Source organism: Phascolarctos cinereus, unplaced genomic scaffold, assembly GCF_003287225.1.
Source record: "Phascolarctos cinereus isolate Bilbo 61053 unplaced genomic scaffold, phaCin_HiC Scaffold_4;HRSCAF=312, whole genome shotgun sequence".
In the NCBI taxonomy this organism is placed as follows: Eukaryota; Metazoa; Chordata; class Mammalia; order Diprotodontia; family Phascolarctidae; genus Phascolarctos; species Phascolarctos cinereus.
Genome location: NW_027555847.1, coordinates 4,541,754 through 4,568,941, shown reverse-complemented (window position 1 = coordinate 4,568,941; position 27,188 = coordinate 4,541,754). Strand labels below are relative to the sequence as shown.

Genomic DNA, 27,188 nt, shown 5'->3' with positions numbered 1-27,188 from the left:
TGCCCCTCCACTCATACTGTCTCACGAACCCCCAGGCTTCAGAGCCCCCAACCCTGGAGGACAGAGGCGCTCAGGGCAGGCATGCTGGTGGAAAACCACACACACAGCATCAACCTGCCACGACGATCAGGGAGCACGAGGGTGGGCATTCACTTCAGGGTGGGCACTGAAGTCACTGCTTCAGGAAGCCCCCACATTTCTGCCGATCCCTACCCCGGCTTCCTACCCCACCAAACAAGGAACCCCTCTGCTGTAGGGGCACCGCCCGAAGAATCTGACTCCTTAATGTGGTGGCCAACCTGCTCCGGGGCACGCATGGACTCCGCTCCCAACGCTAGGTAGAACAGCCCCTCCCAGAGCAGCGAGCCTGCGCTATCCTGGCTGTGCGGCCAGTTTGAATCAAGAGAAGTTCGGGGCCTTCATGCCTACCGTCTTTTCCTCAGACCCATGAAACAGCTTGAGTTTGCCTGAGAAGAAGGAGTGCAGACTGGGGGAAGGAGGGAAGGCAAGGAAGGCAGGTAGGAGGAAAGACTTGGCCGCTGGCCACTTGGCAGGTGCTGAACTTTCCCCCATTCTACTAAATGTGGCTAACTATGCCCTTTTTCCTTACTGATTTCTGGCAGAATTCCTTGGATTCCCTTGGGCAGAGTCCTGGGGAGGCCCGGGGTTCAGGCAGACAAAAGTATTCCTCCTCCATTCTGCTTTCATGTTGAAAATGCTGCTCAGATGAAAGTGCTTATGTACCAGAGATCTGAGAATTTTTAGTACTTGGGGAGTGCTCTGAGTACCCCAAACACCTCCCCCAGCCTGGTCTTCACCATTAGACCCCTTCTTCTGGCGAAGGCATTAAGGGTCAAGGCCCTTGTTAAAATGAGTGCCTTGGGAGGACTAGGGGAGAATCAGAGCAGCATCGCAAGGCCTCCATTAACACTTCAGTCCAGATTCACTCCTAAGAGGATTCAGCAGGATTCCAGGCCTGGGCAGTGGGCTGCAGGGGAGGCAAGCTCTGACAAGGGAGGAGAAAGGGAAGGGTCCCTGGTCTGGAGGCCCACTCTGTGGGAAGAGCGGCCCTGCTGGGCATGAGGTCCCTGCCCGGTCCGCCTCACACGCCACCCACAGCTGTCCAACAAGGGTCCTGGGGGCTCAGGCCAGCAGAGATGGGGGAGGAGGGCCCAAGGTCATGTCCTGCTTAGCACATCAGCCTACGGGTGCTGGGACACTTCTTCATTCTCCAAGAAACCCAAGCCCAGAGCGCGGAAGGCTCCGCGCACTAGAAGCTTTTCTCTTGTTTACTCTGCCCAATGCCAAAGGAGGTGGAGGAGCTGGGAATCAGCTCCTAAAGCAGAGCTTGATTTATGCCAGACACAAGGCGGCTTTACAGCCTGGAGACAGAAGCCGAGATCCCTACCTCTGCAAACCCCACAAACCCCAGCCAAAAGGCAGACAGATAATACCACCTTGCTCCCAGAGCCTCCAGCCTGATCTTGCCCAAGCTTGGAGACCCTCACTAACCTCAGGGCTGCCCGGTCACCTCTGTGGAGAGAATTCTCAGGGGGAGCCACGATCCTCTCATGAAGCAGAGGATGGCAGAGCTTAGAGAAGCAGGTGGTTTCTGGGACGGCATAGGAGCTACACCTCCAGTTCCCGGCCATCTCAGCAACCAAAGACAAAGGTGGTGCAGTGGACGCAGCATTGGCCCTGGAGGCAGGAAGGCCTGAGTTCAAAACTGGCTTCAGACACTTCCTATCTGTGACCCTGGGCAAGTCCCTCAACCCTGTTTTCCTCAGTTTCCTCATCTGTAAAATGAGCCAGAGAAGGACATGGCAAACGACTCCAAGTCTCTTTGCCAAGAAAACCCCAAGTGGGGTCATAAAGAGTCAGACACACTGAATGACTGAGCAACAATGCCCCGTGGCCAACAGAAGTTTCTTGTTAACCAAGTTCAAAAACTAGCAAGACAGAGGAAGGTTTGACCCTGTGCCTGCTCCAGACACACTCCCCCTCTTCGCATCAGCCTCAAAGTCCCCGGCCCCTTCAAAGCCCCGCTCAGAGGCCACGTGGTGGAGGGGGCTCTCGGACCTTCTCCTGCCCCCTCTCTCTGACTGAAAACTCCTGGCGATCCTTTATCTAGGATTCGGTCCTTCCTTCCTTGTGTCCAACGCTCTCCCCACCCCCACCCATCCCATGGGTGCGTTCCACTCTCCCCTCTTCTAGTCCCAGAGGGGCTCCCACTCTGTCCCCCACCTGGGCCTTGCTCCCACTCCTCCCTCCTGGCTCACCCATCTTAGCCCAGGAGCCACACCCTCTCTGTCTTTCTGTCACCCATCTGTGGCCTCTCCCTCTCCACTGCTTCCTTCCTTCCAGCCCCAGAAAAGCCCACCCTTGGCTCTCCTCCTCAACAGCCCAACTTCTTGGCATTCAACACGGCATTCTCCCAGAGCTACAGGGCCCAAACCCAAGCAATCAATATCCGCATGAAAAAAAGAATGCCCCCAAGTCACTGAGAAGCTGCTCCATGGAAAGGGAGAGGTTCTGCTCCCAGCCCTCTGATCGGCAAGACTTACCCAAAAATGGGCAATGACCAGTGGGAGAGGCCTGTCCATCTGGAAAGCGGTCTGGGATTCTGCCCCGAGAGTTACTCAACTGTGCATCCCCTCTGACTCAGCAGTGCCACGACCGAGGCTGGATCTTCCCCAAAGAGATCAAAGAAAGGGGGGAAAGCCCGGATGCACAGAAATCCTTACGGCAGCTCTTTCTGTGATGGTAAACAACGGGAATCCGAGAGAGTGCCCACGAGGTGGGGAATGGCCAGATGAACATGATCGGATACAAACAGACGGCGGAGGTGGGACGACGGACGATTTCAGAGAAGCCTGGGAAGACTTATCTGAACCGATGCAGAGACAGGCACACGGTAATATTAAGCAGAAACAACCTGGAAGACTGAAGATCCCCATTTCCTGCAGCACCCGCCCCCTCCCCTGGCTTCTTCCCATCCCCCACCCCCGGGGCCAGTTCAGCAGCTCCTCCCAGGCCTTCCTTCTCTGGCCCCAATTGTCCATCCTTTCAGTGCACCACTGTGTGCGTCTTGACATGTACACATGGTAGAGGTGTGTCTGTGGCTCCCCACTGCCTGCTACCAAGGTTCTCCCCAGTATGGTCCCATCTTTCCAGACTGCTACTAGAAAAAGCACAGCCCTTCCCCACTCCCCCAGATGTCAGTGCCCTGGGATACAGGCCCAGTTGCCCTGGCCTGGTTATACCTCTGCTTGTGGCTAAGCTAGGTCAGGGCAGCTGAGTGGCACAATGAATAGAATGCCAGGCCCAGAGTCAGGCAGACTCATCTTCCTGAGCTCAAGTCTGGCCTTAGACACTTACTAATTTTGTGGCCCTGGGCAGGTCACTTTACCCTGTTTGCCTCAGTTTCCTCATCTGTCAAATGAGCTGGAGAAGGAAAAAGCAAACCCCTCCAATTGCTCTGCCAAGAAAACCCCAAATGGGGTCATGAAGACCCAGACACAACTGAGATGACTGAATTACAACAAAAAGCTATATGAGTTCCCCCAATCTGGGTCCAGAGCCATGTGAAATGAGTGTTTGGCCAGGCCAGCACAGATGTGGGTCAGGCTGGTGGGCACCTCCAGGTCACCACTGGACAGGAATCAGGCGCAGGGTCCCTTCCCTGGGGTCTCTCTGACCACCTCCCCTAATGCCTGGCCCCCCACCTCTTCCACTGGCATTGCCCTCAGGCCCCGAGCAGATGCAGGCAGGTGGCCCCGGGCAAAGCTGGCGGGCACATTATCCACGGGCCAGTGGATCTACAAACTGCAGACAAAGAGAGCTGGGGGGTGGGGGGTGGGGGGAGGAGGGTGAGCTGTTTTAAAAGCTCTCCAGAGGGAGGTGAGATCTGGGAAGTGGGCAGGGCCTTTGGAATCCAAATGGCACTTACTGTAAATTTTCATGGGCTTTAACTTTTGTGAATGTAACTAACAGCTGATCTAGCCTCCCGATACAAACACTTCCTCAGCATTGCTGGCTTTGGGACAGGATGGGGGGTAGGGGCAGATCTGCTCCCCCAAGACTCAGTCTTCAATGCTAGAGTGGCCCAGGACCCTGAGTGACTGGCCCAAGGTCAGCCTCCCAGCCAGGAAGTCCCTGAAGCTTTCTCAGCCCTCTACCCTCCAGGTCAGGGGCCCTGGTTGAAGTGTGGGATGTGGGGGGGGATTTTACACGGCTGTCACCGCCTTTATAGGGTCACACAGAGAGAGGAGTGGTGGGACCTTTGGAAGTGACTGACTCCAACACCCTCATTCACATAGGAGGAGATGGGGAGACAAGTCCAAGGTCACACAGTAGCAACAAGGCTAGCTGGGAGATTCCAGCCCAGGTCTTGTAGCTTCACATCCAGAACCCTTCCCAGGACTGGTTCTCCCTCTTAATGTCACTGGCATACTACCCCATGCCCCCAGGGCACTACCTCTCACCTCTGGGGAGCTGGCCAATCCTACACACTTCTGCAGATCTGCTCTAGTGAACAGCCTCCACACTGGGAGTTCCCACTCGGCCGAAATCACAAGCCAGGCCAAAAACATTCTCCCTTTATCTTCACAACACCCCTAGAAGGTAGGCATTGTTGCTGTTCTCATCTGAGAGACCTGAGGAGCAGAGAGGTTGGGACTTGCCTGGGTTCACACAGAGCCCCAGAGCAGATTTGAGCTTGGATCTTCCTGACTCCAAGGCCGTCGCTCTACGTGCTGTGCCATCTGGTGTTCTGTCTGTCCCTCATCCCCTCCCCTTCATAAACCTGACAAGAACAAGAGAAAGAATCAGAAGGTCCTGACCACCTTCCCCCGAAGCCACAGACAGGCAGGAAGACCTTAGCTCTGACAAAGAAACCAAGCAAGGTGGAGCTCGGCCCGGTTAGGGAAGCCCGAGTCCTGGGTTCAAGCCCTCTCTGTTATTTACCACCTACACGCCCTGGGGCGGCTCCCTTCCCATCTCTGGACCCAACGTTCCTTCTCTGTAAAATGGGCCAGTGAGACTTGATGGGCTCTGGGATCCCTTCCAGCTCTGAATTAAGAACCCAACGTCCCAGGAACAGGTTAGACAACCCTAAAATGGAAGCCAATGTAGAGGAGCTCGGGTTTAGGGAGCAGTCCAGTCTGTGGTGGCTTTGGTGCTGGGGCTTTCCAATGAGAAAACGCCCATCACCACCCAGACAGTCAGCGTCTTCTCTGCAACTTGAGGGTCAAGGAGAAATGGGCCTGGGGGACCCTCCTCAGGGGCTTCCTCACTATGGTCTATGCTCCTGGCTGGCCAGTGAGGAGTCTTCATTGACTCTGTATCACAGCCTCAAGGACAGTCCCTGGCACACAGCTGGTGCTCAGTACTGGCGGAATGACTGACCGGAACCTGGCTCATGAGTATCCGAGCCATCGGGGTTGGGGGAAGTATGGAGCATAGAGGGGCAGTTAGAGGTGAGACTAGGGAGGTCCAGGCCCCCCTCTAAAAGGGGGTGGGGGAGGGGCAGTTACAGGTAAGACTGGGAGGTCCAGGCCCCACCTCTAAAAAGGGGCAGGGACAGTTAGAGGTAAGACTGGGAGGTCCAGGCCCCACCTCTAAAAAGGGGCAGGGGCAGTTACAGGTTGGACTGGGAGGTCCAGGCCCCACCTCTAAAAGGGGGTGGGGGAGGGGCAGTTACAGGTAAGACTGGGAGGTCCAGGCTCTCCCTCTAAAAGGGGGTGGGGGGCAGTTAGAGGTGAGAGCAGAGAGGTCCAGGCCCCCCCTCCAAAGGCAGGGGGGTTGGGGTTGGGGGTGGGCGGTTGAAGGAGCCAGCACTCTAAGTAAGTACTTCCAGATATGTGTCAGTTCCACTGTGGTGGGCATAGGGGTCTTCAGTAGGTATCCCAAGGAAGAGCAGGCTATGGCCGCCCGCCCCCTTTGCCATTTGGCTCTCCCAGGAAGTGGAGGAATCAGCAGACACGTGGTGCTCCATGCATGCATGCAGGTGTCATGGGGGGTGTCAGCATGTACCCAGCTGTCTCCCCCTGTTCCCCGGCCACACATACAGTCACATATTTAGGAGAGAACAGAGTGAGACAACAAGACCCAGCACAGGATTTTCAGAACATGAGACACAACCCCAGGCGTCCATCTCCAAGCCGCCCAACCTTAACTCCCACCACGCCACCGACAGATGCTGTCTGTGCACTGGAAATTAATTTTATACGCGTTAGCCCTCCCCCACACACTGCCCTTGGGCAGCCAAGGGGCCCCAAACTGGGCACTGGGAGGGCCTTCAGGCCGTCTGGATCAAGCTGGCATTTGGCAGAAAAGGAAACTGAGGCCAGAGTCGTCTGCATGTTGTCTCCCCCACAGACTTCGAGCTCCCTGAGGGCAGAAACTGCCTTGTTTGCTTAGTGCGGCCCCTGACACGCAGTAGGTGCTTAATCAACTCCTGGTGCCTGACAAAGGTTCGCCTGGCCCCGGCTCTGGGTCACCTGGTGGGCTCGTGCCAGAGCCTATGCCGGTCTCTGCTTCCTGGGCCTCAGCAATGCTCCGTCTCCCTAAGCTCCAGGCCACCATCACAAGCCCAAGGGAGGAGAAGCATCTCTCAGGCTCCTTTGGGTGTGGTCCTGCAGATGGCCATTTCTGGGGGCTTCAGTCCTCAAGGCTCCTCTGGGGACTGAAGAATCACAGATTTCAGAGCCGAGGGGCCTGGCTGGCCATCTGGCACAGCATTTCGGACAAGCCCAGCCATCTGCTCTTTGCTCAAAAAGCTCCCATGACAGGGAATCCCTTCCCCAGCCTGTTCTAGCGGGGTCACAGCCTTGGGCCAAAAGGGCTGGGAGTCGAACGGAAGGACAGAAGCATGTCAAAGGTATGGCGGGCAAGGGGAGAATCGGCCGGTCCTGATGGGGAGCCTCGCCCACAAGAATGGGGCCCCAGCAGCTAGCTCTCTGCACCCCTCGACAAATGTGGGGCTTCAGGACTGGAGAGAGAAGCAGACCGTAGGCACATGACAGACTGAGCCACCTACCCAGAGCAGCAGCAGTTTTAAAAGCAAGCGGGGCAGCTAGGTGTGTGGTGGATAGAGCTCCGGCCTTGGAGTCAGGAGGACCCGAGTTCAAATCTGACCTCAGACGCTTGACACTTACAAGCTGTGTGACCCTGGGCAAGTCACTTAACCCCAACTGCCTCACCAAAAAGAGGGAAAAAAAAAGAAGCAGGAGCAGCTCCCCTCCCCCCAGGAGTAAAGGTGACCCCATGCAGTGACCTCCTTTTCTTTTCTCCAAAGCACCAAATGAAAGCAGGCACTCACCGGCACCCCAGAGCCGCCAGAGGTCACGTCTTTGTGCCACCCACAATTCTTAGCTCTTAAGTAAGGTTGGTGAAGCCCTGACATCCATTGGCTCACCTGACCCTGTGAGACGGACAACTACTGAAATCACCGTGCCAGAGCCGCAGACAGAGAAACTGAGAAGCAGAGCCAGGGCAGGTGAGGTGGGTGCGGGCCCAGCAGGACTGGGGGAGGAGAGGCTGACAAAGGACACTTCCTGAAGCCGGCTCGCATGAGCCGCTAGACTCCTAATATCTGCCGCATCTACTTCAGGAAAAATGAGGCTGTACCATCAGCTCAAAGGTCTTTGTCAACAGAAAACAAAGCAGGAAGTGTCGCTCCCAGACTTGGCTCAGGAATCAGAAACCTTGTCCCAGATGGACCCAAGGACAGCCTGAAGAAGCCCCAGAAGAGCCATGGCAGGGAGGGGAGGAGGAGGGATCAGGAAGTGGGGGAGGGCAGGGAAGGAAAGGAGGATGGGGGAAGAGGAGAGGGAAGGAAGATGATGGGGGGATGGGACAGGGATGGGGAAGGAGGGGAGGAGGAGGGGAAGGGGAGGAGGGAGAGGGGGAGGGGAGGGGAAGGGGAGGGAGAAGGGGAGGGGAGGGGAAGGGGAGGAGGGGGAAGGGGAGGAAGGAGGGGGAAGGGGGGAAGGGGAGGGGAAGGAGGGAGAGGGGGACGGGAGGGGGAAAGGGAGGGAAGCTGCCCACCAGCAGCCCAAGCCTCCAAACAGGACCACACATCTAAAGCCAGAAGGAACCTCAGAGGTCATCAAGTCTGACACATTCATTTTACAGAAGAGGAAACTGAGGCCCAGGACTGCTCCGCTTGTGTCAGTGGCCCTCACTCCCAAGCCGAGGGCTCTGCCCACCATGCCACACTGCCAGCTTCCTGGTTGGTGAAATGCCTTCACATCAGCATCCCTATTCCACAGATGACACTACTGAGGCTCAGAAATGGAATGCCTCATTCAAGGCCCTCCAGCAGAAGCAGAGAAGCCAGACTGCTGGCTTCCGGCCCAGGGTTCCTTCCTTTCTCATCATTAAACATTTATTGACTGCCCAGGGCATGTTAGTCATGCAGGCAGCCCCATAAGTGGCAGGGGTGGTTCTTGGAAGCACGCCAACCAACAGGCCAGGGCCCAGGGACCACACTGGGCTCTGCCCAAAGCTCTTGACCCTTCACACTCATCTGACAAGAGAGCCCAGGTCCCAGCCTGAATCTTTCCAGAGGGGGTCTACAGTGGTCATCATTGCCCAGCTTGGGCCCAGCTCTGAGCCCTTCCCAGATCAGATCCTTCCTTCAGAGAGAAGCCATCCCCATCTAAGATTTCCTTCTATCCAATCGGCATCTTGTATCAGCCATTCATTGGCTACCAGGCCCTCTCCCCCCATTAGACTGTGAGCCCCTGGGGGCAGGGACCAAGTTTTTGCTTTTCTCTGTATCCTCAGCACTTAGCATGTGCCTGGCACACAGTAGGTGCTTAATCAATGTTTACTGACTGTGGTCATGCCCTCCAGCCACTGGGATCACCTCTCTTGGATCAGGTAACTGCCCCAGCACCTTAACCCCATGATACAGAGAACATCGCAATCGGGCCGACACTGAGGACGTATTGTTCTGTCCTCTTAAGTTTCCCTTCATCTGGTCCAGTGCTACACCAGGCAGGAAAGGCTGAGAGGGCCGAAGTGAGTGCCGGGTATGTGCGGCCCTCCAAGAACCCCGCATGCGACTCCTCCAACGTCCCCCCCACGCATGAATACGTGGCTGTGCCCCCAGAGGGCAGGGCTCACTGCCCCAGCCAGGACCTGCTGCCAGCCCCGTCCTCCAGAAATCTCAAAGGCTTTCCAGCACACTGCCTCCCCCAGGGGGTGATGCAATGCAAGGCTCCCTCTGACCTTTCAGGAAGCCCCTCCCCCCAAACACCACCAGGGCATCAAAGGAAATGACCAAGAAGCTTCATGAGCACTCGCTTGGAACATGTTCTAGCTGGGTCCATGAAAGTGACCCTCTCGTTGTCCTCAAACCAGACACGCTGATTCAGATGGTAGTGAGCTCCCCATCCCTACAGGTTTTCCATTTTTCTCTGTCTCCCTAGTGAGGGTTGAGCCAACAGAGAGGGGTAACATTGTGATGTCACGAGGAAAGTGTTGAGCTCATTAGGCGGAGCTGTACCCCAGAGGTACAGCAGGGTTAACAACATGCACTGATTAAGCACCTACTGTGTGCCAGGCACTGGGGATAGAGAGGAAGGGAAACACATGGTCTCTGCCCTCCCCCCACGGTCTCAGCCTAGAAGGATTCCCTGCAGAGACCACAGACAAAGGCTTCCCAGAGTTCACTTAACACGGACATGGCTTTGGGAACATGTGATGTAGCCACACTTTCCACAAATCACCAAGAACGGGAGTGGAAACCCCACTGGTGGGATGGCACAGGCCGGCTTTGTCTGGTTTCTCTCCCCAGACCATTCTTTTCCTCATCAGGATGAGTGGGGAAAGGTGAAGACAGGAGGATTTCTTTTGTTACATGCGTGTGCAGCACACGGTTGGCACACATATGTGTGCATCTTTCCCCTCCCGCCATGATCGTAATGGAGTGGGAGAAAGGGAAGTAGGGGGCTAAGAAGCACAGCTTTGAGACCACCAGGCCCTTGGCTTAGTTGTCAGTCCTGCCCAACGCAGGCCCCAGGCACTAATCACCTCCCACTAAAAGCCTCCCACTGGAGGAGCTGAATTATCACCAGGTGGGCAATGTGAAACAGGATGACATGAGGGAGTAACCACTCTAGGGAGGAATGCCTCCCAGGTTCTTACAGAGGGGTTTCAACGTGTGCCCGAAGGCAACAAGAAACATCAAGTCTTAGGAACTTCGGTCACCTTGTTCTGCTGGGCTCAAAGACCACAGTGATGGCCACAGCAGCCTCTAGTGTAGACAGACCTCTGGTGTCAAGGATGAAGTGGTGAAGACATTATCAGGAGAACCACCCAAGGCTCCCAGCCCCCCCCCCCCCCCCCCCCCCCCCCCCCCGGTCGAGCCAGTGTCTACCTCAATACTCAGGAGGATCACACAAAGAAGGGAACGAGGCAGGAGGGTGAAAAGAAGGCAGGAGACGCATCATGAGGCTGGAAAGGCAGGAAGTCAAGGCAGGTGCCTTGTGAATCGGACTATTATCCAACAGGAAATGACTGGTTATTGATGAGGAAGTCATTTCACAATCAGCTACCATCCATCACAGCCTAGTAGGAGGAAAGGTCAAACTCAACACCAAGGCAGAAGCCAGGATAAAACAGAGAGGATCCCAGGTGGACACAACAGCTCCAACCCGACCTGCTCAAAGAAACTTCCCGCTGCAGAAAAAGGGAAAGGGACACAGGAAAAGACATGCACACGGACTATGGCTAACGCTTACAGGAACTTAACAGCCATTTATAATCACCCCGATGGGGACGACAAGAGAGCTCAGTTGGCAAACAGTGTGTCTCCTTGCCAAGTAGAGGAGTACGGTAGCCAAGGGCAGGACAGGGTAGAACATAAAGCTACTGATAATATAGAAGAGATGAAAAGTTACAACGAGCTTCCCCCTCACAAGCCAGCCAACAGTGGCCCGCAGAAGGGTTGACGTGAGGCCCAGTGATGGCCAGAGAACGACAAGAACAGTTACGGACGAAGCAGAAGAAGAACCACAGACAGGACAGACCAGCAGAGCTGTCCGAGCTTCTAGAACCAAACGCCACTTCTGGGCTCCAATAATGCAGCCCCCGAGTGCTCCTCCAGGAAAGGGCAAGGGCAACAAGGAAGCACGTGGTCTCTGAGTAGGAAGAGACCTCAAAGTCTCACCTGAACCTGGACTAGGATCTCGAGCAAACTGCGGGAAAACTCCAATGTCTGGAAGTGATTCCTCAGATCAGGCCCAGATCGCCCTCTCTGTAGCTCCTGGTTCTGTTCTCTGGGGCCAAGCGGACCAAGCAAGCAGATACTTGTGGATAGAGCACCGACCCTGAAGTCAGGAGGACCTGAGTTCAAATCCAGTCTGAGACCAAACACTTGACACTTACTAGCTGTGTGACCCTGGGCAAGTCACTTAACCCCAATTGCCTAAAAGGAAAAAAAAAAAGAGGATCCTTCTTGTACGTGGTGGCCCTTTGAGCACCAGGAGACGGCAAGAGCCTCTCGGTCACAGAACACAGAGAAGGTCTGTTGTCCAGACAACGAAATTCAGAGGCAGGTCATATGTTTGGGAAAGAATGTGAGGTGAAAACAAAAGGCACTAATAAAACTATTCTTTAAGTACTTACAAAAGACGCCATGCAGGGGATCGATGCCGAGGAAAGAGGGCGGACAGACCATGGCCAGGAGCGTGGCCTCTTGGGGGCCGATAGTCTAAGCTGAACCCCAAACCTAGCCTAGCCCTGGCCTAGCCTTCCAGCCTCAGTGACCTCGCCCTTCAATCTGGCCACCTCCAGTCCCCATGCCTTTGCCCAGGCTGCCCCCGTGCCTGGACTGCATTCCCTCCTCATGTGTGCCTCAGAGAATCCCCCTCTCCCTTCTGTTCTATGCCAAGCCCTTTCTGCCCTCCCTCCCCAGGCATCTTTCACTGAACCTACATTAGCTGTTGTCTCCCCCCTTAGAGAGTAAACTCTGTGAGGGGAGGGATTGTTCCATGCTTTGCCTGGTATCCTCAGCACCTCCCCCAGAACCTGGAAAATTACTTTGCATTCCTTTCTTTTTACTTCCTTACTTCCAAGGCCACCCCTTTCCTGCCCCCACCCACAGACCATAAGCTCCTTGAGGGCAGGGGCTGTTTCATTTTTGTCTCTCTACACAGTAGGTGCTTAATTCATGCTTATTAGATTGCATTGGAGGTTATGCTATGCAGTTGTCCAGTCATACAGATGAGCCACCTGGGAAACCCTCCAGCACCAGAATATCTCCAATCCCAATTAAAGGTTAAGTGTTAAGTTTTTCCTCTACCTTGATAACTCCTCTGGATGGAGTTTCTCTCAGCCTGAGAACAAAGGTAGCAGTAAAGGGCTGCCATGGTACCTTCCCCACTCTCTGTATGGCTCATGGTAAATGACACTCTAACAGTCTGCATCTAAATTCAAAGTCTGGGCCAAAGTCTCATCTGCCTGTCCTAGCTACAACTTTGCACCTGTGCTGTATAGGGCATGTTTAGTAGCCAGCCTCTTCTAGTGCTCTCAGACACTCACAGGGCCAGAAGCACCATCCAGACTTTGAAGGCATTAGACCTTAAGCCAAATTTACCATTTATGGGCCAGTGATGTGTTGGGGTTATCCAGAACATCCATGCCATAGGGGAGCAGGAGGGATATGCAGTCCAGAGACTTTCGGGGGGCCAGGCCATGTGAGCCTCAAGCAGCCTCCACCTGCTTCTATCTCATAGGCACCAGGAGATTCTGAGTCAAGCCTTGCCCTGAGCATTTGGGGTTCAAGTTGTCCTGGAGAAACAGAGTTAAACTTTCTCTGTTAATTCTCCTTCCCCAAGGCTAATCAGATCTCCTTCCAACAGATCTAGGCTGGAACATTCAGGAAAGTCTTCTAGAATGGATTTCCCAAGGGCTCCCACACTTCCTTCAGTTATAGAGCAGAGATGCCTCCTGGCAAACGGGTGGATCCCTCCCATCCATCCATCCATCCATCCATCCATCCATCCATCCATCCATCCATCCATCCATCCATCCATCCTTCCCATTCATCCATCCATCTATCCATCCATCATTCCATCCAACCATCCATCTATCCCTCCATCCATCCATCCTTCCATCCATCCATCCCTCCATCCGTCCTTCCCATCCATCCTTCCCATCCATCCATCCATCCATCCACCCATCCATCTATCCCTTCATCCATCTATCCCTCCATCCATCCTTCCCATCTATCCTATCCATCCATCTATCCCTCCCTCTCTCCCTCCATCTTTCCTTCCCATCCATCCATCCATTCATCCATCTATCCCTCCATCCATCCCTCCATCCCTTCCTCACGTTCTCAGCTTCTAACATTACCCTAAGTCTGGGCCTGGGAGATTAGCCCCCCCATGCCCCTCCCCAGCTCAGAAGCTCCCCCATCACCCAAGGATAAAGGCCCACCCTGACCATCAGAAAAGAAGAGAAAAGAAGAATTAGAACTCCCCCCTCCCCCTCCCTCTCAGGCTCCCCAGCCAAACAAAATCAACCAAAGACCCAGGCAGCCAACAACACAAGGGGATTAGGGAGAGGTCATGGACAAGGAGGAACCCGGGCAGCATGGCCAATGGACAGGGCCCTAGAAGTGGAATGAGGAAGACCTGAGTTCAAAGCCTGCCTCAGACACTGAACTAGCCATGTGACCCTGGGCAAGTCACCCATGCCTGGTGCATGAGATCGTGTCTGCGAAGGGCTTTGCCACCACACACATGCTAGCTGTTTTGAGTAACAAGTTCCTTGAGGCTGGGGCCTGCTCTTGCTTTTCCTCGTGTGCCCAGTGTTTAGCATAGTGCCCAGCACACAGCACGCACAAGGAGGAGGCCCCCCAAGGAGGAGGCCCAGAGGCTCAGGTCCCACAGACCGGAAGCATCGCCCGAGGCAGGCATCCACAGCCTCTGTGGCTTAGGCCCGGCCTCTACATTCAGCTGGAAGACCACTGCACCTGCGCCGTCCTTGCTGGGCGGGAGTTGGCTCTGCTCCCAGAGCAGGACACCCAGAGCAGGGCCACGGCCCGGCTCAATGCCCCCTCAGGGTGACACTTTATCATCTGAGGCCCGTGACCTGCCAGCACCTGACTCATCTCTCTCAGGCCTGGAATCACAGAACAGCAGCAGGGAGCAGTCTTTACAAAGAGGTTTTCTTCCACCCCCATGGGCTTGTTGGCTACAAGATAAAATGCACCCAAGACTGACTGACCAAGAGTGGTTTGACAGCAGCCCCCAGGGGAGTCTGCAGGTTTTTAGTCAGTAACTGACCTGTAGAGGGGAGGGCGCTCAGCCAGGCCTGGGAAACAGTGAAAGTCTCCCCTCCTGCCCACTTTCCTGCCCCTGAACACCGGAAGAGGCAGCAGGGTGGGCAGCATCTTCTCCCTCCCTCAGCCCCTGGGGTCTGGGCCATTTGGGCCTAACCTCAACCTGCAAGCAGGCCAGTCCAGCCTGTTTGACTGTGGGGACACAGAGAGACTCCCCACACTGCTGGCTAGGTTCTGGTGGGCGGCGGGAAACCAATTTTAGGTTAAATAAAGGAGAGGAATGAGTCACTCTCTCCAGATCGCTCAGAATCTGAAAGTGGGGAGGGACCTCGGCTGCCTCTGGGCCAAAGACATCCCTACTGTTCCATCTCAACAGGTGGGCACCAGCCTCTGTTGGGAGCCCCTCCTGGGCAGCCCACTGCACTCTGGGACAGCATGCAGGTGACAACGGCCTCAGCACCCGTCCTCCCCACCCCCAGGGCCTGCCCTCTCTCTGGGGCCAAAGAGAGTGAGGATGCCCAGGCTCCCCCCCACAGAGTCCCTCACTTACTTAAAGACAGTGCCCATCCCCCAACCCCATCCCAGCCAGATAAACCCCCCTTCAGCTCCCCCAACACATGTGGACACATGGGTGCATCAGCACATCGGGCAGTTAGACTTTAAAAAAGTAAAACAAGGGAAAAACCCGCCTCGTGCTTTCCCTGACACCCTGGCCCTGTGCTCGGGGATGGTAAGGCCCCGGAGGGTGGGGGCCAGTTCACTGACCCTCTCAGGGGCTCAGGTCATCGGCTGCAGCCTGTCTCAGGCCTGAGCCCTGCATCTGACGATGGCCACGCCTGGAGTCAGGCTGAGCACCCAGGAACCCTCCCCCTCCTCAGAGGAGCCATCACCTTCCCCCCTCCCCCCCCACCCCCGCGACTGCTCACCTGTTCTCCAGCAGGGTCATGCATACCACTTCCCTCACACCTGGGTTATTGGCCTTTTCAATGGAACAGCCCTGCAGGTTCCAGGTGGCCAGCCTCCACACTGGCCAGCCGTCTCGGGTTCCACCAAAAGCCTCAATGGACGGACGGGTGGAGATGAGCTGGGTCGGGCCCCCAGGGGGGAAGTCAAGGTCCTCACTTTGGAGGCTCAGGGACGTGGGGCTAGGGTGGGGCTTGGCAGTGAAATTCAAGCCGCCATTGGTGTGTGTGGAGGGGGGCCGGGACCTCTCAGCGAACACCTGGGGCCGGATCTTGTCCAGGACAGTGGAGCTGATGCCCTCCAACCTGATGAGGTCCTCGATGCTCTTGAAGGGCCCGTGCTCCTGGCGGTAGTCCACAAGGCTCAGGGCCATCTTCTCTGACACCCCTCGCAAGCTCATGAGCTGGGCTGGGGTGGCTGTGTTGATGTTAACCTTTGCAGTGGGGGGCGCTGTCGCCAAGTGGTACTGCTGGGGTTCTGAGTACGGGTCACGCCGCAGGGAGCTCGGAGAATGCTGGGCCGAGCTGCCCTTGCTGCTCACGCAGATCTCGAACTTGACCTGCTCCAGCTTGGTGGCCCCCACACCGCTCACCAGCGCCAGGTCCTCCACCTTCTTGAAGCCGCCGATGTACTCCCGGTACTCCACAATGCTGTGGGCCACTGGCCGGGTGACCCCAGGCAGCGTCATCAGCTCCTCCTCGGTGGCCGTGTTAATGTTGAGCCGTTCCTGGTTCACCAGGATGTTGCTGAAGTTGCAGGCGGCACTGAACTTGCGGCTGTGAGAAAGGTCCGAGGGGTCCTTAGGGATGGAGCGGTGGCAGCCCAGGTTACCTCCCATGGTGGGCCCCGGCAAGTGAATCAAGAACTGCCAAGGAGGATCCCTTCCAGTGCGGCGGGCAGACGCTAGAACACACACCCTAGGAAGGGCAGAATGAAACACTGAGGCAGGAGCAAGGACTCCGGAACTAAAAAGCCGGGCAGGGCTGAAAGTGCTGTCTGTGGGAAGGAGCAGGTGCCCATCATCCAGCCTTGGGGTGGTAAGGAGAGGCTTCCCTTCAGGCCCTTGGCTGCCTGAAAAGTCAGTAAACAAACCCTTATTAGGAGCCTGGCAGGGGCTGCCAACCCATCGCACCCAGGCCCTCTAACTTCCCAGACCTGGGCCAGAAATCTGAGCTCCGTTCATGGCCACCCGCCGGCAGAGGCAGCGGCAGACCCAGGGAGGCACTCTCCCTGGCCGGCCCCCCCCCACTCTCCTCCATGGGGTCCCCCAGCAGGACAGGGAGAGAAGGGTCAGCTGAGGGGGGGGGGCCAACAACCCCGGCAACAGTCCCAGCTGCTGCAGGGAGAGGGGATGGGACACGTGCACCCCACATGCACACACATACACACATACACGCCGAGGCGCAGGCACTCCGTGCCAACACACAAAGATATAAAACCCCAGGAGTGACCCACAAATGCCCAGGACACACACAGGCAGACGTGCACATGGGCAGTGCATGCAGACAACATGCAAACACACACAGAGCCAAACAAGCACACGCTGCCGCATGGAAACAAACGCACAGGACACACACTCACACGCGGTAACACACAGGCACAGACCCACAAACACACACTGTCACTCTTAAGAGACACACAGAAACCCTCACAGACACATAGACACACTCACAAACAGACACGCGGAGCTCCCCGCTCCCCCAGCACTTCCAGGCATTCACTCCGCCCCGTCCATACCCCCACCCCCACGCCCTCTTCCACCACCACCCCCTCCCCGCCTCCATTCTTGGTCCTGGGCCGGCCCCCTTTCCCCTCCTCCACGCCCGGGGCCCCCAGCCGGGCTGGCCGGACTCAGCAGCCGAGCCGCCCCGCCCCGCCCCCTTCCCCCTCCCCCCACCCCCGTGTCCCCCGGACACCCACCGCTCCGGCCCCGCGAGGCTGACCCCGCTGGGCTCGGACTCCGGCAGCTCGAGTACAACCACCTCTCTGTGCCCCCGTGCCCGCCGCCGAGCCTGCCCCACTCCCAGCAGCAGCGGCAGCAAAGTCCGGCGGCTGGTGGGGCTCCTGCCTCTCCCTCCTCCGGCTCCTGCCTCTCCCTCCTCCCCCTGCTCTCCCTCCTCCTTCTCCTCCTTCTCCTCCTCCTAGCTCGGGAGCCCGGAGTCCCCGGAGCCCCCGCAGAGGCGTCCGGCGCCGGGAGCCCGCGGCCAGCCCTTCTCCCGCCTGCGTCACAGCCCGGCCCAGTCCCGGCCCCTGCAGCCGGCCCCTGCCCCGCCCCCCGGGCCCGCCCCCAGCCCCGCAGCCCCGCCCCCGCCGCGGCTCCGGGCTCCAGAGGGCGGGGTCACGGTCACGGTCACAGTCACGGTCACGTCCCGAGCGGGCGGCGCGTGCCCGGCCGCCCACGCCTGGCCGAGGGACCCCCAGGAGCAGAGCAGGAGAGACCCGCGAGCTGCCGAGTCCCCCTCCCTCCCGGAGCACTCGGTTCCGGGCTCCGGGGCCGGACGAGGGGCGGGGGGCGAGGAGGGGCCCAGGACTGGGCATAGAACGCACCTACGAGCCATTCACAGCCTCCCCCGCCCCCCAGTTGTGTGTTCAAACCCCTCGCTCTGACATCCCACCCTCCCCACCTGGACCTCAGCCATGCCTTTCCAACTTGGCCGGACCCAGCAGAGTAGAGACATCCCGAGGTGGGAGGGGTCTCTTGCCGCTGCCCCCTCCTCCCTCCCCCTCTCTCCCCCTCCCCTCTCTTGTCCTTCCCCCTCTTCCCTCCTCCCTTTGTCTCCTCCCCTTCTCCTCCTCTCTTCCCCCTTCCTCCATCCTCCTCCCTCTTCCTCCTCCTCCCCTTCCTCAGAGGCTATCCAGTCTGAACCCCTTATTTTACAGAGGAGAAAAATGAAGCCTGGCAGCATTCAGCGACATCCTCGCGAAATCACACAACTCTCCAGTGTCCCCCGCAGGATCTGAACCCAAGTCTTCCTGACTCTGCCACCTCTGCTTGAGACATCAGAGCAAGACAGACTTGAGTTGCACATTTCCGGAAAACGAGTTCTACTTTCAGGCCATCGGGGCCTGTTCCCCAGACTCAACAGCTGCATCTCCCACGTCATCTCCCATCTCCGGGCCTTTGCACGGGCTGCTCCCTAGGCGTCTTCACCTCCACTTCAATTTCCTTGGCTGTTTTCAAAGGTTGTTTCTCCTCAAGCCAGGAAATTATTTTGTATCTAATCTTTATGACTCAACAACCTAGGAGCAGATAAGCTCCAAGAGGGCAGGGCCAGCCTCCTTTTTGGCCTCATAGCATCCAGGCCTAGCATAGCATCTGACTTGTAGTAGACATTCTGACAATGCTTGTTGACTGAATAAATGAAAGTCCAAGGTGTCCTTCCAGTGCCTGGGGAGACTTGGGGCTGGGTGGAGGCACCCCCTGGGGGAAGGAGGCCTGGTCCCCCAGAAGGTATGCAGAGTGCCAGACTCCACCCAGCAGGGGTATTTGTGTGGGTGAGGCCAAGACCCTGTGCTCACTTGCTTCTGAATCATAGAGTCAACCCCTGCCCCCAAGTCCAACCTGGGAGTCTAGTGGAATGGGCCCAGCCTAGGATGGATGGTTACTGTCCTTGGGGGGCAGGGGGAAGTACCGCTGATGCCCATCTCCCCGCCCTGAGGTGATCCCACCCTTCAGAGACACCTCCTGAGCCCGTCCTGTCCCTTTAGGACCCTGGATGAGGCTAGGGAGCCATGCTGTACCGTGCCTGGACCATGGTAGGGGCTTAATAAACGTTTATTGAGTGACTAGAGATAACAGACTGGTAACACATGTAGGTGAGAATAATATCGAGATAATATCAACAGTAATAATGAGCATTTATTGATAGGCTTGCAAAGTGCTCCATATACATTATCTCATCTAATCCTCACTACAACCCTGTTAGGGAGATGCTATTCTTATCCTGTTTTACAGATGAGGAAACTGAGGAGGAGAAAGATGAAGTGGCTGGTTCAGGGCCATCCAGCTCGCTAGTGTCTGAGGTAGGATTTGAACTCGGGTCTCCCTTGCGCTCCCAAGTACAGCACTAAGTATGGCACCACCTAGCAACAAATGCATATGGTAGCAGGGGCTTCCCCTCCTAGCCTTGTTACTTTTTTTTAAATTTTTTTTTCAATTAATGAAAAGCCACTTTCCACTCCCCTCCCCCCACCCAAAGGAAAAAGAAAGCCAGACAAAGCCCTTGTACCAGATAAGCACAGGCAAGCAGGACCAGTTCCTGCATTGGCCATGTCCAGGAGAGATCTCCTGATGTGCCCTGAGGAGTCGGGCGGCATGGGTCATCCCACCGCCTCTGGAATTGCGTGTGGGGGCCGGGGTATTGTGTGGCTCAGAGTTCTCTGGTCTTCCCAAGTTGTTTGCAACATTGTTATTGCCGGTGACTGATTCCCTGGTTCTGCTCCCTCCCCTCCGCATCAGTTCATGCAGGCCCTTCCCTGTCTCTTTGGAAACGCCATTTCCTCATTTTTCAGAGTGCAATAACATTCCACCCCACCCCATTCATTGACTATCACCCAGCCATTTCCCTACAGATGCTATCCAGTTTCCAGGTTTTTCTATTGAAAATAGCACACAATAAATATTTATGTACAGACGAGGACAAGAGATCTTTGGTCTCTTTGGAATATAGACTTGGGAGCCATGTGGCTGGGTCAAAGGACACGCACAGTTTAATGACATTTGGGGCACGGCTCCCCACTGCTTTCCCAAACAGTCAGGCCGGTTCATAGCGCCACCGACGTCACAGCTATGTACCTGTTGGCAGGGACTTCCGGTGATGATGTCAGAACCCAGACAGGAGTCCTGAACCCTAAGCCAGGCTTCAGGGAAGGAAGGCCCTCGGGGCGGGCCTCCCTCGTGTCTCTTTCCAAATCATGGACAGAAGAGGCTGGATGTTCGACATGCACATCAAATGGGATGATCTAGGTATAGCACTTGCCAGAACTTTAAGTGATTTGTGTAATTATTACAAATGTCAAAGTCACTTCTTCCTGGAGTATAGAACAGCCCTATTCCCTGCTAAAAGGGCAGAGGCTGGGGGGTGGGGCTGGTGCAGAAAGAAAAGTGAACAAAAGCAGTGAGTTGGGGCTGTCCACAAGGCAGAATCAAGACCTCCGGATTGGAAGAGGTGGCCTTCTAACCCAAGGTACCAGGAAGCTGAGATGGAGCCACCTCTCCCTTCCAGAGATAGCCCAGTCCACTTGAGGATTGCTTGGAGAATAGAAGTCTTGTCTTGTAATCAGAAGGCTTTCCTTTCTTCAATTCCTGGTGGCTGGTTTCTTTGGAAAGCTGTGTGCAGTGCCCAACTGTAGTGTTTCTGATTGGCTCACCATCTTTTTTTTTTTTTTGCGAGGCAGTTGGGGGTTAAATGACTTGTTCAGAGTCACACAGCTAGTGAGTGTTATGTGTCTGAGGTCGATTTGAACTCAGGTCCTCCTGACTCCAGGGCCGGTGCTCTATCCACTGCACCAACCACCTGCCCCTAGCTCACTATCTTCATCTTCGGAGATCTCCAAGCAAGTCTAGAGGTATCCATCTCCCTCCTCAAATTGCCTTGTGGTCACTTCTCTGGGCAATAGCCTCCTAACTGGCCTCCTCACCTCCAATGACTGCCCTCTCCAGTCTGGCCTCCCCACAGCCGCCAAAGTGATTTTCCTCCAGAATAGCTTGGGCCACTGGCTCCCCAGGGACCTTGTTTGGCATTTAGAACTAGTTACAACCTGGCCCAACCCACCTTGCTGTTCCTCCCACATAATTCACTATCTCCTCTCTCCACACCTTTGCTCAAACCGTCCTGTTTCTAGAATGCCCACCCGCCTCACCTCTGCCTTTTGGAATTCCTTGTTCCCTTCAAAATGTAGCTAAGATGTAGCCAGCCCCCAAAGACCCCATTCGGTTTCTTTTGCATCTGTATTCCAAGGGCCTGGGACAGAGACCTTAATACATCTGTTGAATTGAGTTAAACCAGACTGAATTCCCTCCATGCCTTCCTTTGGTACCCAGCTCAGGGGGCCCTGCCTCCAGGCAGCCTTCCCAGTGCAGCTGTGCCTGCCCTCCTTTCTCAGATTCCTGGAGGCCTCACCTTGGAGCTAGCAGCACAAATTCTTGCCGATAAGATGGCATTCTCTTTGAGGGAAGGCTCTATACCTTCCTTTGTGTTCCCAAAAGTCAAACACACCTCATCTAGTGTGGCAACAGGCACCTGAGGTGTGCTAGGTGCTCAAGAAAACCTTCCCTGCCCTCAGGGAGCTTACCATCGAAGCCATAAAAGCAGAGCTTTGTTGGGAAGAGGAGGGAGGCCCAGAATGACCAGACTAAGAGGGGAACACAGGGGAAAATGAAGCTGTTCAGAGGAGGTGTTTGCCATCTCTGCAGGTCTGAGGACTCAGGAAGAAGTGGCCTTGGGCGGTGGCTTCACGATACGGCCCAGTGTGACAGTGACTACCTCTGCCATGGCTCAGCCTGAAGAACTGGCCCCTTGGTCAGGGCGCCCCAAGGTCCATTGATGCCACTGACCTCGGTTGCAAATCCAAGTGCAAACAGGGGAGGGGAGGGAGTGAGGCAAGGAGGAAAGTGGGGAGGAGGAGGGGGAGGGGAAGGAGGGGGAGAAGGGGAGGAGGAGGAGGGGGAGGAAGGGCAAGCTCCCCACTCACACTGCTCAGCACTCCCATGCTGAGCTCCTCCTCTCGCCTTGACCCTGACCCAAAAGTTCACACAGCTTCCAAATTCTATGTCTGAAAGGTCAGGATAGCCACACAGGATGAACACTGGAAAGGGAGCCCTTCTGCCTGAGCACCGTGCCAGGCCTGGTGCCCCAGTGCACCTCGATGGAGCAGGCTCTGGGGGTGGCCAGACTGGTCGCGCCCATGGCGTGCCCGAGGCATTCCTGGAGGGCCTGTGCTGGCCATTCCAAGCCAGGGACCTTGCAGTCCCCAGCCTTGCCTAAGCAGGAATTCCCCATTCCTCAGTCTTGACTCCGCAGCCTTGCAATGTGTTACATCATGTGAGTGATGGAGGATAGACAGCTCGCACCAGATTCCACCTTCTCCCTCCACCCATGCTAGGCCAATGTCAATGCTACCTCCCCAGCTGGAGGCTTCAGACAGCTGTCCCATGGGGCTGGAGTAGTGACTGTGTTTCCCGAACCTCAGCTTAGGGCCTGCTGTCCTGGCCCTGCTTGGGCCTCCTTTGTCCTCTATCCCTCCCAAGTGTCTCCTGCAGTGTGTGCTGGTTACAAGGCCCCCCATTCCCAGGGCTTGTGACTGAATGAAGGACAGGTGTTTGCCCTGGGGTGGGAGGTGGAGTTCCAGCTGGGGAATGTGCCCACTCCTCTCAGGTCAGCAGAGACGTCACCTCCTGGAGGAGGGACCTTCGCTCCACTGGTACACATAGCAGCCCTCCACACCTGCCCAGCCTGGACACTGATGTTCACATCCCACCTCAGACATCAGGGGAGATCTGCCCAACACACCTCAGGGTGAGTGGGGCAGCTGTCTTTGGTTTTCTGGACATAGCCTGGAGCCCAGTGAGATGCCCAGGCTGTCTCTGGAGCTTCCTTTGCCCTCACTACCTGACTGGTTCCCCTCCCTTTCCACTCCTGTTATCTTGCTGTTAGCATCTATCTTTGGCAGTTCTGGGGCTCCTTTTGAGCAATGTCACAGCAGGGGAGAAGGGGAAAGGCAGGAGGAATTTAAATGCAGAGACAGAATACTGGCACCGGTTTCTGGACCGAGGGCTGACAGCAACCTCTGAAGCCTCATTTTACAGAAGAGGAAACTGAGGCCAGGGAGGAGAAGAGATTTGCCCAACAGGACACAGTAAATGCACTCAGGCCTACTACTACAGAACCAGGGCTCTTTCCTCAGGGGAAAAAAAAAGTTTTTATAACCTTGACAGTCATCAAGAAACATGAACATTTCCTCATAAGGAGGACAGAAACAGGATTGCTCAGGAAACCAAACATCACGCAAGGACTGCTTAAGGTTTTCTAGCGTACATCAAACTGCACGCGGCCATGCTTCTGCTCATCTGGGTCCCCTCCTGAACATCGGCTGCTTCTTCTGGGTGTTTTTAAATGGTTCATTGACTCTCTTTTTTCTTCCCTTTTCTGCTTCATTCTCACTCCCTCCACTACTGCTTCCCACAAAACCGTCCTCCCAAATACAAATCTCTCTTGTAACAAACATAGTCAGGCAAGGCCAATTGGTGTTGTACTGACCCTGTCTGAAAATGCGTTTTGAATTCTGCCCCTTCACTCCATCCCTTCTCTGCCTCATCCCAGTAGCACGTGCCACAATAATGATGATGGTGACATTTACATATTGCTTTATGCTGTGCAAAGCGCTTTACCAATGTTATCCTATTTTATCCTCATAACAACCCTGGGAGGGAGGTGCTGTTCTTATCCCCACTTTACAGTTGAGGAAACTGAGGCAGAAAGCAGTTATGTGACTCGTCCAGGGTCACACAGATGGGGAGTATCTGAGGCTGCGTTTGAACTTGGGTCTTCCCAATACCAGGTCCAGCACTCTGTCCACTGTGCCACTTAGACAGCTGCCTTTTTTCCCTAGGTCATGAGCTTGTCTTAGTACATGGTGTTAAATGTTGATCTAAACCCAGTTTCTTGCAGACTGCTTTCTGATTTCCCAGCACTTTTTGTCTCATAGTGAGTGGTTTGTGTCCTCACAGAGCACTGCGCTCCCGTGCCCAGTTGCTTCTGGGTCAGGTGTATGCAATCTGTTCTTCTCATGAACTTTGTTTCCCCAGCACCACATGATTTTGCTTTGTGGCAGAGTTAGCAGTCTGGTCCAGGTCAGCCCCTGGTCAGCCCCTGGTCACCTGCCTTCCTCCCCCCTCTGGTCTTTATGTCCCCTGAGATTCGTGACCATTTGTTCCCCTTGATGACTTGCGTCATAACTGAGCCTGTCTCTGGGAGGCAGCCCCATGGTGATCGCATAGTCTGGCACTGAAGCTGTAAGTGACTTAAGGAGAATCATGGCCCTTCAGGGCTAGCTCTGGGTCACAGGCCTCCCCCTCTCTCAGTTCTTCAGGGTCTTCTGGGCCAGTGGGCTCCATCAAACCAGGAATCTTCCTTCTAATGAAGTGCTCACAGGAACTGTCATAGGGCTCCGAGGTTAGCAAAGCACTTCATGGAGCTTGTCTGATACCCACACACACACACACACACACACACACCACACACCACACACACACACACACACACACACACACACACCTCCTGAACTAGGTCCTAGCTGGTCCTTATTTTGCACTGAGACCGCCCAGGCTAGCCCAGCCAGCACATAGCAGAGGCAGATGTCCACACCAGATCTCTGCAACTCCCCAATCAGCACTGAATGCAGCACCAAACAGCTTATGGACTCACGGCCCCCCAGCCAATGGTTCCTGACTTCATGTCCCAGACCTCATGGAAGCCTCTTTGGTGAAGCCCATGACCCCCTTCTCAAAATAAAGTTTTTAAATGATTAAAGGAAATGCTAAATTCATTAGAAATGCAATTTTTCTCCCATCCAAGTCCATGGAATCCCTGAAATTTATCCACTGACCCACTGGGGGACCTGAGATTAAGAATGCCTTCTCTAGAAGGTTCATGGTCCCACCCCTCCCAGCTTCTGGCCCCTAGAGGAAGTATAAGCTCCTGGAGGGCAGGGACTGTCTTTCTTTATCCCCAGCACTTAGCACATAGTAGGCACTTAGTAAATGTTCTATCAAACTTTTGTTTGCTTTCTTTTTTTTTTTGGTGAGGGGTTAAGTGACTTGCCCAGGGTCATATAGCTGGTAAGTGTCTGAGTCTGGATTTGAACTCAGGTCCCCCTGATTCCAAGGCTGGAGCTCTGTCTACTACTCCACCTAGCTGCCCCTCTTAGTAAATGTTTATTGAAGAAACTGAAGGAGAGCAATTTCAGTGATTTGCCCAGGATCAGTCATAAATACCCCCTGGCAACTCGAGGCTTGACATGCTTTACTGCCTGTTACTCATTTGACGTTCCAACGACCCTGGGAGGTAGGTGCTGTTCTTATCCCCATTTTACAGATAAGGAAACTGAGGCAGATGGAGTAAAGTGACTTGCCCAGGGTCATACACCAGGGATTTGAACTCAGGTCCTCCTGACTGGCTCCATCCATTGCACCACCTCGAGTCCTCTAGATCAGAGGCATTAAGCAAACTCCAGAGAGCTCTGGTCACGGCGTGGTCACTGTTGAGATGGCAGCTCTGTCCTTTCTTTCCACAGAAACAGCTTTCTCCAACAATCTTTTTTTTGTCACCTCCTCCTCTCCATTTGTCTTACGACCCTTTGGGGATACTAAGGGCTGACTGGGGCCTTTTTTCCTCCAGGGAAGGGGGAGCCCTCCCTGCCAGGTGGACCTGACCAGTGCCTGTCCTTCCTTATAGAAAACAGGGCTGGGGCAGAGGCAGCTGCCGATACCATCAAGCCAGTCACCGAGTGGGTGGGGTGAGGGGCTGGGAGGAAGTCACGCTCAGCTCCCTGGGCCTGGCTTTTCCAGGAAAAGACAGCTTCCAGTTTCTGAGCCTTCTGCTGTTCCTGGAAGCAGTAACTGGAGTTTGCTGGCCCAGCCAAGGCACCATCACATATTCCTGGAGCCTCCGTACTGACCCCAGAAGGGTGGCTATAGAGATCAGTGAAAGGGGGAGGACAGGACAGGCCCAAGAGAGGCTGGGTGCCTGTCCTGAATCAGGAGGCCATACGCTGGGGGGAGCTGTCTGGCGAGAGGCTCTCCCCCAGACTTCACCCTTCTCTGACGGCTGCCTCCAGGCTCTGTGAGGCCCTGCCGGGTCAGTGGAGTCTCTGGCCTGGTGGTCAAATCCCTCCTGCCTGAGCCCTGCTCACACTGGGAGGCCGGCCTCTGCCCTCCTTGGAGCCATCCCTGCTTCCCGGGGTCCCTTCTAAAACACGGCCCCCAGGTACTTCTGAGGAGGGACAGGGTCAAAAGAAAGAATAGAATAAATGGGGGGGGCAGGATAGGATGAAGGGAAATAGAGTTAGTTTGTCACAACATGTCTACTCTTGCCTTTTCAATGAGGTGGGGTGTGGAGGGAAGAAGGGAGAAAATTTGGAACCCAAAGTTTTAAAAACACATGTTTAAAAAAAAGTGCTTCCACATGCAACTGGGAAATAAGAAATACAGGAAATGGGGTACAGAAGTCTATCCCGCCCTACAGGAAAACAAGGGGAAGGGGATAAAAGAAGTGGGGAGAGATAGAAGAGAGGGCAGACTAGGGGAGGGGGTATTCAGAATGAATGCCATCTTGAGGTGGGGGGAGGAATGAGATGGGGAGAAAATTTGGAACCCAAAATCTTGTGGAAGTAAATGTTGAAAACTAAAAATAAATAAATTTATATTTAAAATAAATAAATGAAAAATGAAAAGTGAAAAAAAAAATTTAATTAGAAAAAAAAAACATGGCCCCCAGGACCAGATGGATACTCCACCAGTACCCAGATGATGGTGGGTCAAGATACTGTCTCAACTTCAGAATCTGATCAAAGCAATGACCTGCCAGGATTCCATGGAATCCATGGATTCCAAGACTCATGAAAGGGATGCTGCCCACCTCCTGGAAGATGCTGACCGACTCGGGCCAGAATGAGACACACATTTGGGGGCATGGCCTCGGTGGGAATGTGTGTGTCGGCGCCATATGTTTCTGTAACAAAGCTTCGTTGTCGGTCACTTCCTCCGAGGCCCCTCGAAGGTGGAGCTGAGGAATTCTGGCTTCTCAACAGCTCAGACAGCTGCTTTCTTCCCAAATGTATTAGCGGCCTTGCCCCCACCCTCTGTTGTTTTTTTTCTAATATAATATAACAGTATTTTTTTTTTTGTTTGGACTTGTGATTTTATTGG

At 55.1% G+C, this 27,188-nt stretch overlaps 1 protein-coding gene and 1 long non-coding RNA gene across 4 annotated transcripts in view; one reads left to right on the top strand and one right to left on the bottom strand.

The window, feature by feature from the left end:
• The window catches only part of EEPD1 (endonuclease/exonuclease/phosphatase family domain containing 1), a 67,387-nt gene extending 49,910 nt beyond the window's left edge, over nt 1-17,477 (bottom strand). The window contains exons 1-2 of one of the 3 annotated variants that reach the window (XM_020964391.2): nt 17,183-17,477; nt 15,226-16,333 (exon numbers count right to left, since the gene is read on the bottom strand). In XM_020964391.2, coding sequence (XP_020820050.1) covers nt 15,226-16,100 — 875 coding nt within the window. In that variant the 5' untranslated portion in view covers nt 16,101-16,333; nt 17,183-17,477. Of the gene's footprint in view, nt 1-15,225; nt 16,334-16,417; nt 16,908-17,182 lie in introns of those variants that run through there. The other 2 variants (XM_020964388.2, XM_020964389.2) reach the window with 2 other exon arrangements.
• Nucleotides 17,478-17,605: 128 nt separating this feature from the next.
• LOC110192933 (uncharacterized) lies at nt 17,606-19,899 on the top strand. The gene is made up of 2 exons (XR_002320312.2): nt 17,606-17,946; nt 18,143-19,899. It is a non-coding gene; the product is annotated as an uncharacterized LOC110192933 (long non-coding RNA).
• Nucleotides 19,900-27,188: the final 7,289 nt, after the last annotated feature.